General features: G+C 41.2%; 1 protein-coding gene across 12 annotated transcripts in view; it reads left to right on the top strand.

The window, feature by feature from the left end:
* Positions 1-16929, top strand: part of LOC124402193 (calmodulin-binding transcription activator 1-like) — a 261909-nt gene that overhangs the window by 149096 nt on the left and 95884 nt on the right. For all 12 annotated transcript variants that reach the window (XM_046875023.1, XM_046875025.1, XM_046875021.1 and 9 more), the window contains one exon: positions 15247-15382. In XM_046875023.1, the coding sequence (XP_046730979.1) occupies positions 15247-15382 (136 nt within the window). The remainder of the gene's footprint in view (positions 1-15246; positions 15383-16929) is intronic.

Here is a 16929-nt window from a genome sequence, read left to right as displayed (position 1 = left end):
CATTTCTGCTGCTGCGGCTCTATCAGGAGGACCTTGCACAGGTGGAATAGAAACGTGTGGTGTAAAATGTGAAGGAGGACGACTCGGAGGAACAGGGAGGCGTTTTCTGACTCACTTTTGCCCTCAGCGCCTATGGATGAAAATGCTTTTTGAAGGATTCCTATCGCTTTTCCTTTTTTTTTTTCAATCCGTGATCCAGCTGAACAATCCTGTTATTTTTAAACGAAACTTTAGCTCAGTATGGATTGCACAGATTTTGTATGGTATTAATCAGTGCATCTGGGACACGATGAACCATTTGAATCAAGTATAATTCCAATACCAAGGATAAATTAGCATGTTATCGTCATATACACGCACACACACACACACACACAGAGGTCACCTTCGTTATTCTGTATCTATTGAATGAGATGTAACTCCCTTCATGCTATTCATAGCTCAAGTATTGATTGATTTGTAAACCAGACTAGAGCCTCAGGTATAAACCCACACCTGCATTAGTCGAATCCCCAGGCATCTGATACAGATCTGAGAGAAGGAGTGGAGATGGTCTCCGTCTCTGAGTGCTCCGCTGCCTTATTATGTATGACAACACGACTGCTCTGTAACGCAACACTCACTCACAGGCGCCGAGTCGTACTGAGTAAACATTCCACATCCCAGCTCTAAAGCACGGACCTGATCACATCAGACACATCAGACTCAAATACTCGATCAGAAGCACTGTAGGAGACATGAAAGACCTGCAAGTGTTTGGAGCATCTCTAATCCAGAATAATTATTGAGTAAGATATGTAATATCTAATATCAGAGAATTCATTATAAATAAAGCACATATTTGGCTTCTGCACCTGATTGAACTCAAAAGGCTCAATTGAACTGCTCAGTAAAACATTTAAAAGCATTTATAGTCAAATAAATGACTACTAAATTCCTGTCATGTCCTTTAATTGTGACCATGGATGATAAGTGCGAACATACATCAGAAAGGACATTAGCAGGAAAGTCAGAACCTGCGCACGTATAGAACAAGGCCAGCTCACGTGAGTCTTTTTCATTTGTATGCTAATTAACACACAACGAAGGTCACGGGACCTCAAGTTTTAAAGTCCAGTTGCATATAGATTATTTTAAATGCCCAAATAATGTTCTCCCTTATAATATAGCAGCTAAAATAAATTGTTCCCTCACCAGAATCTGTTTTTTTTCCTCTTTTGGCAAAAGAAAACATAATTACAGTGTGTTATATTAATAAAATTCTGCAGCTTGTTAAATCACTTGTCCTGAAGTCCTGATAAACATTACATATAACCATATCAATGATTATCCTGTTCACATCTCCTGTGTGGTCCCTGTTATTGTAGTTGCCTGTCAAAAGTTTGGAAACATCCAGATTTTTATGTTTTTTTTTTAGATGTTCATGTTATTTATATCTAACTTTTACTTTGACCAAACAATTATATAAATGTACAGATGTTGAAAACTTTATTTTGATAAATCCTCCCTTTAGAGGCATCCGGAGAGTTCGTTTCTCCAAACATTCGGCTGAAAAACTTTGCCGTGCCCCATGTAAAACCTGCCAGTTGCCTGACCTTGTGACTGACCTTGTGATGGATGTATGCTTTGGGTTGTTCTCTTTCCATGTATGGTGAAGTTGGTTTCAGACAGAACTGCATGGTGTTGAATTATGGAATGAGAGCCATTATGGTTCAGGATTCCTTTTACATTCCAGAACCTTTCCTGCTCCAAAACAAACCCGAACCATTAAACTTCCACCTCCATGTGTGAGTGTGGGGGTGAGGGAGTCTGATCACATCTTCTCTCCTGTTCTCCTTCATTAACAATTTCTGCTGATTGAGACAAAAATTTCAACATTTCTTTCACTCATTCACTGTGTGTTTTTTATCTTGCATAGAAACAGAAGGAACATGCACATGTCTTAAAAACCATAAAATACTCCACACTTTTGACTGTTAAAAAAATGCATTCATATAAACCTTCGCTACTATAGAAAATAAAATCAATACGATTTGACCAATCAAAGTTAAGAAATCAAATTAATAGCACCAAACTACATTTTTTATTCGGATTTCACTCCATTTGAAGGATAATCATAAATCTTTCCCCATCTAATGACGTGTTTTATATTTGCACCTGGAACGTTAACGCCGAATCTACTGAACAAAATCATATTTTACGTATTATTCAAATTGTGGTTAGCTGCAGCATTCATGTGTAAAACTACATAACGAGTTAAAAGCGTGATAGAGACAACAATAGATTTGACCAGAAATTAGATATAATGTCAATAAAAGGAAGAAGGTTGAGGCGTCATTTTCTCTGCCTCGCATACTATTAACCCTGTAGGTCACCTTCGCTGACACATACGCACTCCCGACTCCCCCAGAACCTCATCAAGTCATGCAAATGAGTTTATTTTAAACACTCTCATTACATCAGTCCTAGCTCCTAGCTCCAACACACACATACACACTCCTCAGACACACACCCTCACAACCCCATGGGACTCCACAGCACAAACAACTGGCAGCCACGGGTACCTCTGTGTAACTTCAGCAGTGCTGAAAAGGGTGTAAGGTTCCATTCACAGCCCACGTCTCACTCATTACAAAATCCATGGGAGATCTAATCATCTGCCTGGTCACAAAGAGTCTTTGAATCAGAGGTAACAGGTGGCCAAGACCCACAAATTATTCCCCCTATAAATTTGATCATTATTTGCTTGGACAAAATCCAGCAGCACTTGCGAGAATATCACAAATATTGCGGCAACTTCCATCTACAGCCTGCCATATTTATTAACGAAGCACAATCCTAATAGCATGTTGCCCCAGCTTAAACGGGCAGTGAGCCATGCTAACAAGCCATCACGGGTGCACAGTGTTATTGGCTTAATGAGGGATGCAAATCTGATACTGAGGGCAAAATGTGGGGGTTTTATGAGGACACGGTCCCCTATATACACATTATGTATTGTATTTTTGCTCTTTTTTTAAAGCCGATGTTGGTCGTCCTGAAGAAAATGATATGTTTATGAGCTTCGGCATTGGAGCAGGTGGAGGACCTTCTGCTCTAGGCACTGTGGAACCCCCTGTGGTGTCCACCTGGACTGTGGAATGTTGTTGTTGGTCAACATAAACCTGTGGATGTTTGCCATTAAAACAAATTGGACCTTGTACTCACCACTTTAGAAGCCTGTTTGTGTACAAAACTTGATACCGTATACGAATTTGTGCAGTGCATTGTGGATTCTGATTGGTCAGAAAGTGTGGATACATTTTTTTTGTTGTTGTTGTTTGTTTTGTAACAGCAGCTGTGAAAGTTTGTAGTTTAGTTGTTGTCTGTAGTCAGATTACAGTACATCAAGCCAGCCAACACCCTGGATCTCAGTAGATATTCTTCCCAGGAGGTGTCAGGAAGCTTTAATCTGGCTCAGCGCCATCTGTCTTAGAAGATGAAGAGTGGAAAAGGAGGAGGAGGAAGAGGAAGAGAAGGAAGGGTGCAAGTGAATTCAGAGACGGCTCCCACTGGGTGGGGAAATGGATGCAGGAAATAGAGGTCAAAAGGATCAGAAGCAGAGGCGACCACAGGGAAGGCGGAGCGGTCATTGATATTCAGAATTTCCGCTGGCAGCAGCGTTGGCAGAGGGGCTTATGGGATGGGCAGCAGAGGCTTCGGCACACTGCTGATGCAGTATTTATCAGCATGCGCACTCCCCTGAATGTCAGGACTGTATGTTACATCAGACAACGTCTTTCACTGTCATGTTTTCCACCTTGCTGTTCATTTTCACTATTCATCTAATAAGTCATGGTTGTTCAACATCGCCTTTGTGAAGTGGCTTTCGGTTTCAGGTCATTAATAATGAAACCTAGGTTTCAAAAAGCTACACTATATTCCCAAAAGTTTGTGGACACCTGGTATGGTATATGATTTTTTTTTGAGCATCACATTCCACATATAGCCCCAATTCGCTCTTATAATAACCTCCACTCTTCTGGGAATATGTTCCACTAGATTTTGTGTAGATTTGTGTTCATTCAGACACGAGGTGTCAGTAAAGTCAGGTAGTGATGTAGGTGAGAAGGTGAGGAGGCCTGGGGTGCAGTCAGCCTTCACATTCATCCCAAAGGTGTTCAATAAGGTTGGAGATATCTAGCAGGAGATCTTACACCATATCCAACCAATGTAAACAGATCTTCATGGCGTTTGCTTTTTGCACTGGGACATGGTCATGCTGGAACATGTTTGGGTCTCCTAGTTCAAGTAAAGTGAAAATTACATGCGACTGCATTCAAAGACGTCTGATACAATTGTATGCCTTAAGCTTTTCGGTAATAGTTTGAAAAAGGACCATATATAGCAGGAAAGTCAGGTGTCTCAACACCTTTGTCCATACCTTGAAAATAGAAATTAGATGTTCATCCTTGTCAGCTGAACCAGCTACATCAACACACATCTGCTGAGCACTCCACCTCCATGAAGCAGACTTTCTTTGTTCTTTTATTCGATTAGAAGTTCTTCTGACATGAAACAATCACCATTTACTGACATCCAGATTCAACTGCTGTCATGTGGGGTTTAATCCTCACTTCGGTTCCACTTTAAAAGAGCAATGCGGTGGTCTTTAGTTATTTTTATCTCAGATTTCTAACTATCAAAGCCGAGATAGTTGTTGGCCACACCGCCTGACTTACTATTGTATACAAGAATGTATTGTACACACACAATGCCAGTATGAATGATTAGTACAGTATTACCCAGCTTATTGACAGCATTGTGAGCTTAAGTCTTTCTTTATTTCTTCCCTTCTTTTTATCCACTCCTTCATCCCCTCCCATGGTGTGGACATGTGGAGCAGGTCGATATCAGGCCCAGTGGCCACACTGTGTGCTGGGTCAGTGGGCTGGAGAGGCATGCCATTGCACACTGATGAATGAGAGTTGATCCATTGGATTCCTCCGGCAGTGCCTCTGGCGCTCTGTGTGCAACGCCGGCCACAGGTCTGCCACACACTCCTTTTCTTTCTCTCACTTTTTTTTCTGTCCTCTGGGAGAGAGAGGGCAAAACTGCTGAGACAAACCTGTAGCATAGAAAACATTAGACTTCCAAGTGGAATGAAAGGATGAGTGTTTCGCAGGATGATGATGATGATGATGAGTTGTTATTGCTCAGTTTTGCCGGACAATTAGAGCCAACATTACGACTCGACGCTGACGAATGACAGCAGATCTTTTTCATTCCTTTGGGCACACGGCACATGGTGTGTAGGGCTGCATAGACACACTCCCTTTTTTGTTTTTCCTCTGGGAACAAGAGAGGACCAAACTGCTGAGACAAAAAGAACAGTCAGATAAATCACCCAGTTAAGGCCTGCAGTCTTAAAGCCACCGAGCGCAGTCCTCTACTGAAGAGTGTAGTTTAGCATCATGTCAGTTTTATGGCCACCGATCAGGCAAAACATTATGGCCACCTGCTTAATATTGTTTTGGTCCCCTTTTTACTGCCAAAACAGTTGTGACCTGTCGAACATTAACAGCACGAACGTCTTCAGCAGTTTGAGCTACAGGAGCTCGTCTGTCCAGCCTTCGCTTCCTGCGTACAGCAATGATCCTCGGCCGCCCACGACCCTGTCGCCGGTTCACCACTGTTCCTTCCTTGGAACACTTTTCATAGATACTGACCACTGCAGACCAGGAGCATCCCATAAGAGCTGCAGTTTTGGAGATGCTCTGACCCAGTCGTTTAGACGTCACAATTTGTCTCTCATCAAACTCGCTCAAATCCTTACGCTCGGCCATTTTTCCTGCTTCTAACATCAACTTTAAGGACAAAATATTCACTTGCTGCCTAATAAATATATCCACCCACTAACAGGTGCTATGATGAAGAAGGAAAGGAGAAGAACTTTGAATGGGAGGAAGGAGTGTCAGGGGAAGAATGAAAAAAAGAAGAGGGAACAGTAAAACTGGCAGGACAGGAGAGGAAAAGGGAAGAGCATCCAAGAGGGATAAAATCGACAAACATCCGAAGCCCCCTTGTATCATTTCTAAGATTAATCTAATTTCATTGCAATCAGCTCCTGGGCTTTGCCGCCTGTCTCTCCCATGATCGTCAATGCCAGTCTCACGGCATGCTCTTCCACGGGCCCCTGGATGTTTCGCTTTGCGGTTATTAACCTGAACGGTGGGCGCATCTGAGACCAGGTTAATAAGCTGCTGTCTTCTCCTCACTCTTTGTCGAGAGAACAATGTTGTCAGGCTTCCAGAAATTGCCAATTTACAACAGAGATGGAAATGGAAGGCAAGGCGCTCGTCGGTGAAATGCTTTTTATAGCCGGGCGCTCCGGTGCAGCCTCGTTCTCCCCAAGCCTTTTAATGATGGATATGAAATTACAGAGGTGTGAGACAGGGATGAGACGAGAATGGGAATGGACCAAGCCTACGCCGAGCTGTACCGTGGCAAGGAGTTGGGAGGCGAGGTGAGGTGAGGCGACAGAGAAGCAGGCAGAAGGGAGAACATACTGTGCTGTATTTAGACAGGGTTTTAAAATAGGGCAGAGGCCATAGGCAATAACTGGTCTCAGTTTATGAGACACTCATAACAGGTCAGAGAAAAAAATGCAGATTCGATGATTTGTCAAGCTAAAAATCGAACTAAACGGAGCTTGTTCTCGTTACGCACATTTGATTTAGCTGTCATAAAAAAATATATTTTTACTGAAATATCCTGGTGCATTCCAGTAGCGTGACACACTAGACAAGGCAGCAACTCCATCACATCTCAGCGAGAATCCTGAGAATCCGTATAACTGCAGCTCTGCTCACTTGTCAAGACAACCATCTCTTGCTTTAATACTCTGCAGTCATGAAATGAATTTGACTCCCTGTGGGTGTGGTGAAAAATGCTGGAGGAGGGAGGAGGAACTATGTTATGTATTGTGCGTGATTGTGTGTGTGTGTGTGTGTGTGTGTGTGTGTGTGTGTGTGTGTGTGCGTGTTTGTGGAAGTTCACGAGACCTCACCCTTGATAGTCTATGATGTATTCACAATCAAACAAACGCTGCTGCTTCAAATAGCTTAATTAAACCTGGGCTTCGGTCCTGCACTCACTGTGCAATTCTAAAACTGATGAGATAACCAAAATTGAGAATAACCTTTTTTTTTTCCTCCCGTCATCCACGTAACCTTTGGAGAATAAAAAGCAGTTTTGTTGTTTTTAATCCTCAAGCGAAAAAAAAACCCAAACTTGCTTGTGAATTCTTTAACTTTTGCAAGAATTTTTTTCTCGAAGTAAACAATTTATTTATTACCCTTTTGAAAAGAGAGCAGCATGTTTTTATCTCCTAAATAGGACATTTCGGAACCCGAAGGCAAGCTAAACATTGATGCCTAAAAATAAATCTCAATGCACCCGAATTCGTCTTCTCGTCTACGGGTATCTCTGGCAACGATGCCTCCTCCTGATCTCATGAGTCGTGTTTGTGCTGGCTGTTCCTGACGTGCACCTATTTCTGACTCACCCGGTCTGACACTGTAACATGATTTTCATGGCTACGGAAATTCCTGTTTTTCCCATCAATGGTTAACGCCGTGACACCAGACACCGCCCTCCCTCCTGATCTCTGACCCCGCACCACCCTACGACACAGATTCGTCAAATGAAACTCGAATCGACCAATCGTAGCGACTTGCATATGCGAGTATTCTGCTCCTTCTTGACGAGTCAGGTCGAAGAGTAGCTGAAAGTGGCGTGTGTTTAAATGTCACCCGTGGTCACCTTATTGATCCCTGGCAGCTTGGTCGCTCTCTGCATTCGGGAGATAAGACGCTAGAATCTCGCTCGCCTTGCTTTCCAGGCTCTCTGACACAAACAAACTCGACTCGCGCCCCGGTAGCGACAGGAAGCGGCCTTTATTTATAAACCCTCCGTGGGGTCTTCATCCAGATAAGCTCAGCAGGGACGGCGCTCCGCTCGTTCAGAGAAAATCAAAACACCGGAAAAGCCTCGACAGTGAAGACAACGCGTGAAGACTCGTGTGACCTAGCTGAGCGCACTCCTTCACCTGGACCGAGGAAAAAGAAAAAACATTTACACATTGCATATTGATTTTTCGTTTCACAACCGTTCGCTATTGATGGATCCAGGAGCCTACACGTGCGGTGTATAATGCCAGAGTGCTAGATGAATACCTGCTCAAGAGATGACTCTGTATTTACATTTAAAGTACTTCCTGTCAAGGGATATGAAAGGGAGCGTAGCCTGATAAAACACCTTGACAACAATGAACTCCCGTCGTCTATCGCCGGCCCTCTGCTGACAGTACACATAAAGTCACACTGAGTATATGTGTGTGTGTGTGTGTGTGTGTGTGTGTTTGTGTGTGTTTTATGTTCCTAGCACATGACCAAACCTGGCCCTCGTTCCCACTCTAATGGGATGATTGATTAATGAGCAAGATTGATGCCTTTGAAGCACATAGTTCATAAGGTTATTTGTTAGGGTTGTCACTTTTATTACAAGGTGAAAACGTAGATGCGTCGTTTCCGGAAAGAGGACTGGCCACTGCTGGAAAAGCAACACTTTCCTAACACCTTTAGGGAAAAGTCACCAACCCCAACCCCCCAAAAGACCCAACCCCCTGTCCCCCGTCCCCCGTCCCCGTCCCCGGTTGCTGCCGTTACTTCAAATAGTTTCTAGGACTATTTGTTACAAATAGACTGACCTTGATTCCGGATGTGTATCTGCTTGTAATTTGGCTTCTTTTCACCCCAGAGACTGGATCAAACAGCACACACATAAACACCCAACCGTACACAACTACACACACACACACAAACACAAACCTCGTTCAACATGAAGACCAAGGAAACAAATTCTCACTACAAGTTGCCATAGCAAGTTAACAAATCCACTAACAGCAAAGTGCTTTGAGTTCTGAAATGTGATTGGTCAGAAGGTGTTTTAACAGTAGTGCAGCCACAATTCACAGAATGAAATAAATCCAGTAATCCCAATACATTTTCATAGGGTCTTGTATGAGGTGATATCATAAAGTTTCGAGAAACGCTCTGTTTACAAGAAAGTATTTTATTTATCTACGTTTCCACATGATCACCTTGAAAATAGTCCCCTTGCACAGCAATACAGTCCCCCCAGTGTTCTTCTGTCCTGGAAAGTCTTCTTTTCGAGGCGCGTCAAACACCTTCTGTAATTTGTGCCGGATCTCCGCAACTGTGTCAAAACGGCGAGCTTTGAGCTGCATCTTAATCTTCAGGAGCCAAATCTGGCGTGTAGGGTGGGTGTGGAAATGTTTTCCGACGATCATCATGCACAAGTTGCTGAACAGTTTTTCCTTTTCCAGATATTCCATAATGCAACTATACATGGATAAAAAGTTCATTGTGTCCTTCTTGTGGAAATCACTATAATATCAATAATTGTAATAATAGTTCAACTTTCCTATGGTGTAAGAGTGATTAAACATTCTTAAGATATACACTGTGTGAACAGAAGGATTGGGGTCTCACTTTTCCACCAGCATGTGGTTTTTCTCCAAACTATTACCACAAAGTTGGAGGTGCACACTTTGGATATGGAAGCATGAATTTCTTCCCTTCACTGGAGCTCGCTGAAGAAGTGCTCGGAGCGCTCGGTCAGGGAGTTCTCAGCATCAAGCAGACCTGAACACAAACGTGTGGAGGAATCGACGTTATCTTCTGCAGTTCATTTCTTAATAACCAGGAACATGAATTTAGGCGCATTTCCCAGAAAAACTTACTCCAAAATGAAAACCAGTTTATACAAAACACATTAATGTCCAGAAAATTCCAGCTTATATTTATTTCCTAAAATCTGTACGCTTCGACCTTCCTCATGCTTTTTTTTCCCTCTTGGTAATTTTTTTTCCCTTTGCTTTAATATCGTAAATGAAAACCTTCTTTCGTTAGTAAAAACAAGATAATGACAGGCGGATTTTTCTGTGAATAAATCAATCACACAGGGACATCCTGTTATTAAAAAATAATCAGCTTTAGAGAGGTAACAGTGACTCCACTTCATTACACCAAGCCGACATCAAAATACTCATTTTTATCTGATGATGAACGAATACCATGAATATCATAATAATATAACGAATATATAATAATATAATTTTACATTTTTATTCACCTTATATACACTATATGGACGTCTTCGGAGGCTGGAGCATGAAATTTTACGTGAACTAGGAGACCCAAACCTGTTCCAGCCCCTGTGCACAAAGCCAGCGCCATGAAGATCTGCTTTACATGGTGAAAGACCTCCTGCTATAGAGCTCCAACACTATTGCGCACCTTTGGGATGAATGTAAACACTGACTCTACCCCAGGCCTCCTCACCTTCTCACCTACATCACTACCTGACTTTACCAACACACTAGTGATTAAATGAGTGCAAATGTGGACTAAATGTGGAATAACTTCATGGTGGCAACAGTAACTCATCTTTATGACACTTCCTGTTGCTGACTATGGTCCTGAAACACCACGACATGGAGTGTTTTATATTATTTATATCAGATTAACTAATGTCTACAGGAAGGTATCTAAAAAAAGTATGTTACTAAAATACACAAATAAAAACAACGAAAAAAGAAATGACACACTGCTGAAACATTCTTTGTTTTATTTAGATACAGATGTAATGTTTGGTACACTATATTCACTTCTCCAAGTATTTCAAAGGTTCTAAAGACCCCCCACTGAAAAACAGTACAGTTTAGTATTAATTTTAAAGAAAGTAATAAGCAAAATTATACTTGCAAAGCTGTAATAAAGAAGTATAAATTGTCCCTGTGAAAGTTTTAGCCTTTTAAAGTACAGAATGGGCCGCAGTCAGAAAGGGCAAGTTCATCAGTGTCCCCTGCAATTTCACTCAGCTTCAATGTTCCAGCTCTAATAATTTTAATAAAAAAAAGACAGGTCCAATTATCTATTTTCCTTTATTTAACATCCCCCACCCAAAAAGAAAAAAAAAAAAAATGCTCCTTATGATAGCTAATGGTATTTTACAGTGTCATAAATCACCTACAAAAAAAAAAGAGCCATTTCACTCACTGCAGAATCATTTTTATGGAAAAGTTGCCTCTTCCCCATCGGATCATAAATCCATTCCATTTTATGAAGTCTTTAAATCTGAGATATTTAAGCTGGACCGTTTTCTAAACCATTCATAGGATTTCACCGTTTCCTACATTATGACTTTTGGTGCAAACGCAGGTTGGGTTTTTCAAGTGTTTTTCGACGACTGGTTGTAAAAAAAACAAAACAAAAAAAAAAAAAAGGCATCAAATATTCCTTTAAAAAAATATAAAAAGTGAAAGTGGGCGAACATCACTTTCAATGTCAGAGCAATATGTTTTACTGCTTTCGAGAAGTTTTACTATACAGTTAAAATAGAAGTACAGTTTAATGAAAGTGAAACCTGCACTTGAATGTGGCAGAGTGTTGGATCGCACAATGACCAGCGGCAGCAACGTAAACGTTTCTCATCACAATGCTAGTGATAGTACACATATAGGAAGCACAGATACGGAGGTGGTTTTAAAAAGATTCAAGACTAATTTTGTAACACGCCGACAGATGGCAGCACAAGGCTGCATGCACAGTCACAGGGAGCACCGACCTGCATAAGTCAGTGCGCCAAAAGACATTGTCCTGTGTACATCAGTATCTGGTGGTATTCTGACCATGTGCATTACCACATCTGTGATTTCATCATGGACAGCAAGTTAGAACACTCTATCCCCAAGTGTTCTCACCGGAACCATGATCTTCTGCACCTGCACTACTTGGCTCTTCCTGTAGATGAAGGTGTAGCTCGCGGATTTGACACCATTGCGGAGATCCGGCACAAACAGCAGAAGGTGATTGACACGCTTCGAAAAGAAGACTTCCAGGACACTTTCAAGAAGAACACCGGGGGCGCTGTATTGCTGTGCAAGGGGACTATTTTGAACATGTAGATAAATAAAGTAGTTTCATGTAAACTTTTTGATACCACCTCCTACAAAAGTGTTTGTGAAAAATGTGTTCGCTTTTCTTTATTAATGGTACAATGTGTCATTCTTGTAAATAATTGTAATATCAATACCCGCATATTACATCGTATAAGAGGAATAAAACACACCTGAAAGTTTTACTCAAAAGTATTGGGACACCTGACTTTTTCAGTCATACTGCGTATGTGCTTCTTCCTCAAAACAAAGCCTGAAGGCAAACAATTGTGCTAGTATTTCCTTTCACTTGAACTTATAAATCCAAACCTGTTCCAGTGATGTGTATGCCTGAGCATCTTTTTTAGTTTCATTGCCACCAACCACAAAACGTCCTACACTCCTCGCCTTCCTCCGACCCATTTGTGTGCAAGTTGTTAGAAAAAAAAGGAAAAATATTGAGTGTTTCTCCACAAGTTAATCATCATCTTTGTGGTTAAATTAGTATCTATTAATATCACGTATTGTACACGGATCCTATCAGCAGATACGCATAGCTCTGGAGGCGTACTTACTTAAGGATTATGTCTTCTTATGAATTAATTGCATAATTACAATACAGCGCCTGGACGTATTTTGCTTCTCAGGCATGTCGATTCTCTGCTTTATATCACTTTAACACATTACCCAAACGCTGCGAAACCCATTCATAATTCATCACAGCACACGGCTCGGCCATTAAAAGCTACTTTAAAAGTTGTATTTTATGAGATTTATATTGTAAACTGGATACGAGCCTGCTGCCAGATAAGAAGTTTGTCCTGTTAAGAACACACACTTCTGCTGGCACGGAATTATTCTCCATTAATTTGCTGAAACAGAAGGAGCCCTGTGCCATCGACGTCCGAGAGCGAAACGGCACGCGTTCCTGTTCTTCCCACTCCATGTGTATAAATCTATGGAAAATTATTAAATCGCTTAAAACGTACACAGAGGCAGAGGAGACAGACACCAAATCTACCCACATTACAAGACCCCACTGAAGTGCTTCCTTTTTTTTCATTTCTTTTATGGGGGAAAAAAATCACAGACTTTAATTAAGAAATTGTGATTTCTTTAAACGTCAGGAGCATGTTGCGTTCACGTGGGGGGTAAAAAAATAGCCATGTTACTATAATAATCTCCTGTGAACTTAAAAACAGAAAGCAAGAAAAGGCATTTAACAACCACTATTTCCTTTGACAGGTGACTGAGATGTGTTTCAGGATTATGGTCCAGAATTATGAATCCCATCAGCCACTGCATCCTTCCATAACTCGGTCACGTGTCGCCTTTACGTCACCTTAATTAGCGCTTGTATTGTACGTAGCCTCAACCCTTCACAGGACTCATAGTCTTACGTTTGTCCCCCATGGATGTCAAATAGTTGTGACCCCGAATAGTCGAAGATTTGATGCTTTGATAGGAGAAGCCTGATTCGACTACAAATCTCACAGTCGAATCTTTGCAGTAGTGAAATGTGTGTGTGTGTGTGTGTGTGGGGGGGTGTGTGTTAATGTCTGGTTTTACGTTGAACTACATTGAGTTTTCTCCTAATAAGATAATATACAGCCTATAATGATAATGATGTAAAAAAGAAGAAGATGAAGAAAGCTAATTTAAACATTATTGGGTGTGTGAGTAAATCCAACCCCCCTGTGACAGGTTTCATGATCCGTGATCTGTTTCTGTGTGTGAAAAGAAAATAAAAGTTAAACATCCCACTTGTTGACCACCCGGCGTCATCGCCTCCCCAACACACACTCACACACACACACACACACACACACACACACACACACACAAACGCATGATTCAGCTATCAGTCAACACAGTGGTGAACAGTAAGGAAGTAAATGTTATTTGTTTCTGTATAAGTAGTTTTTGTATTTTACTGAAGTGTTTCCATTTGTGGAAATGATAATTGTAATAGAAATCAATCAGTGTTTTATATTATTCTATTAATAGATCAGTGTGCTGAGAGTCACATTCGAGTCTTTTCACATAAACTGAGATGATTAAAGAGTCTTGTGATAAAAATGATAATAGGAACATTATAGTTATAATAAATCATAGCACTTTGGAGTACATTTGAAGGCAAAAACTTTTGCACTTTTACTCAAGTGAAAGTTTAAAGGGACACTTTTACTTTTACTGGAGTCACATTTTACCGAGTGGATCTACTTTAACTCAAATACATGATTTGTGTACTTCGTCCACCTCTATAGGAAAGACTTGGCGATTCTGTTTTGACTATTTAAATGTCTGGTTCAGGTTGTGATCTGTGTTTGGTTTTCATTAAGAATATTTGTATTGCAACTTTATTAAACATCGTCTGCACCGGTATCTGCTTTCCTCTTTATTACATGGCAGTGTATCAAAAAATGCATTCAAAATGTAATACAGTGATTCATTACAATTAATTATCTAATACTTATATTAAAGGGAACCAGTGTATTTTTCTGAATCCAGCCCCAGACAGTCAACAGAAGGATAAAGAAAGAAAAGAGAAAAATACGTGAGAAAAAAAAAACGCTGCGGCTTTTGAAGAATGCCGTAAAACAGTGAAGGAGAGGGCTAGCAATAAAATCCCAATACAAATGGGAATCGATGTGGCAGATAAAGAGGCCCGATGGAGACAATAATGTGTTGTAATACAGAGGTCTGGAGAACAGTCCATCATTCCTGCTTATGCCACTGATAAACACTTATGAGAGAAATGCGCTGTTCATTGTTTATAAGCGCTCCGAACGTCTGCGCAGGAGGTCGATGATGTCATAAAACGCGAAAACGGCCTGCGTGGGTCGGCGTTTATTTTAGCAGAGAAAGGTCACAAATTTCAAACGTCGCATGCATGAGGCACGAGTGAAAAACGTGCACTTCGTACTGAGACGTGACAAATAAAAGGGAAGAAATATAGAAAGACGTCGCCATTCTGTAGCGTGGGACATTTATTCGTTTTATTCCTGCTTTTATAACACGATGAAGCTTTTCTTTCCTTGGGGTTTATTCCAGGCTGAACAGAATAGACTCCGCCCACCACTTAGTCCACAACATACAGTAAATAGTTAGTAGAGGATAGTAAATCAGAATCATTTAGGAAATATGTTGAGGAAGAACCTTCTCCATTGTTGTAGATCATGTCTCTGGTGGTGTTTTTTCTTCTTTTCTTTAATTTATAACTTTGTCTTTTTTTTTATTCTCAGGCCACAAAATGGGTCTATGATCCTGTACAACAGGAAGAAAGTAAAGTACAGAAAAGACGGCTACTGCTGGAAGAAGAGGAAAGATGGCAAGACCACGCGGGAGGATCACATGAAGCTGAAAGTGCAGGGAGTCGAGGTACTTGAGTTGAGCTGAGGCATCAACATGCTACACACACACACACACACACACACACACACACACACACACACAAAGCTAAATAATTCATCTCTAGCATCCATCTTCCATATCAGACCAAACAGGGCTGCCTCAGATTCCGGTTTCTATAAATCACAGGCGAGTGGATATGAAGAAATTCTGCCGTCTGAAACCTTACACGGTTCCTGTGGTGTTCCGCACGTACGCTTACTTTTTCCTTTTCCTTTAATATTCCCCCCCTCTGCACAACTCGTTCTCAAGCTCTGATCATTATTATTATAGGACCGCTGCAGAACTCCCGAAAGCCTGGATTGAATTCTGCGAAGGGGAAAGTAAAGGGGAGAAATTAAATAAAAGAGCGAAAGATAGCGTTTTTATCTGCTCCAACTTCAACGTGACTGCATGTTCAAGTGTGTTCAGTAATTGCCTGGATGTGGAAGAGGGGTGTGTGCGCATGTATTTGTAAGCCCAGATCTGTGTCATACTGCATCATAGTTTATCGTGGTGTGCATACTGATGAACGAGAAACTCTATGAGAAATGAGCCTTATACTTCTCACTTGTACTTTAGCACAGCGCATAACCCAGTGATGTTAGGAAGCTGGGGTCAGAGCGCAAGGTCTGCCATGATACAACTCCCCTGGAGCACAGAGGGTTAAGGGCCTTGTTTAAGCGCCCAAGAGTGGCAGCTTGGTGATACCAGGGCTCAAACTACCAACCTTCCATTCAGTAATAACCAGTAAAAACCAGTGATACACCACACTGAGTCCATCTTACATTTCTTTTAGAACCTCGAGCATGAAAGCAGGAACCTCATACATCAAATTATATAGAGTTAAAATGTTCTACATGTCCTGCCTTCGAACCACATCAGAGCCAAACTTTGTAGAATAATGATGATAAATCCAAAATGGCGACTGAAGATTAGCTAGAACAAGTAACAGCTTTGTTATAGAAACATTGAGCTGTTTTTTTTTCTCTCTTCATGTGGTATAATATACAGTATGGCTTCCTGTTAGCATTTGAAATAAAAGCCAATCAGAAAGGAATCATTTCCTTAGAGGTTCATTTAGTTAGTGTAGGTGACATTGAAGCTGGCTTGACCAAATAGAAAACAGTAAATCGTAATTAAACAACAGCCTTCAGCTCATCTGCGACCATCTCCTTCATATCTCATGAAACCTCATGCGTAAAGGAATGCACAAGAATCCTGCAAAATGTGACCCGATTAAGGCTTCGTTTCACGCGGACTTTATCAAAAGGTTAAAGTTTGGGTGTGCTTTTGTGTGATCCGTGCGCCCCCTTGATGGCTTACGCGAGGATACACACAGTCAATGACGCTCATACGGTACACGCTCGCATTTCACCTCCCTGCAGCAGTTTTAATGTCAGCAGCCTTCAGAACATAAAGGTTTCTGTTTGAAGAACTGGGTATTTTAATGAAGCTCCTTCCTGAAATTTTCAGTTTCTCCTCTTCTCTTCCAAGTTCTGGTGACTTCTTCCAATTTTTTTACAGGTCCACAAACA

The sequence above is a fragment of the Silurus meridionalis genome, chromosome 19 (assembly GCF_014805685.1).
Source record: "Silurus meridionalis isolate SWU-2019-XX chromosome 19, ASM1480568v1, whole genome shotgun sequence".
Lineage (NCBI taxonomy): Eukaryota > Metazoa > Chordata > Actinopteri > Siluriformes > Siluridae > Silurus > Silurus meridionalis.
This window is presented reverse-complemented; position numbering and strand designations above follow the sequence as displayed.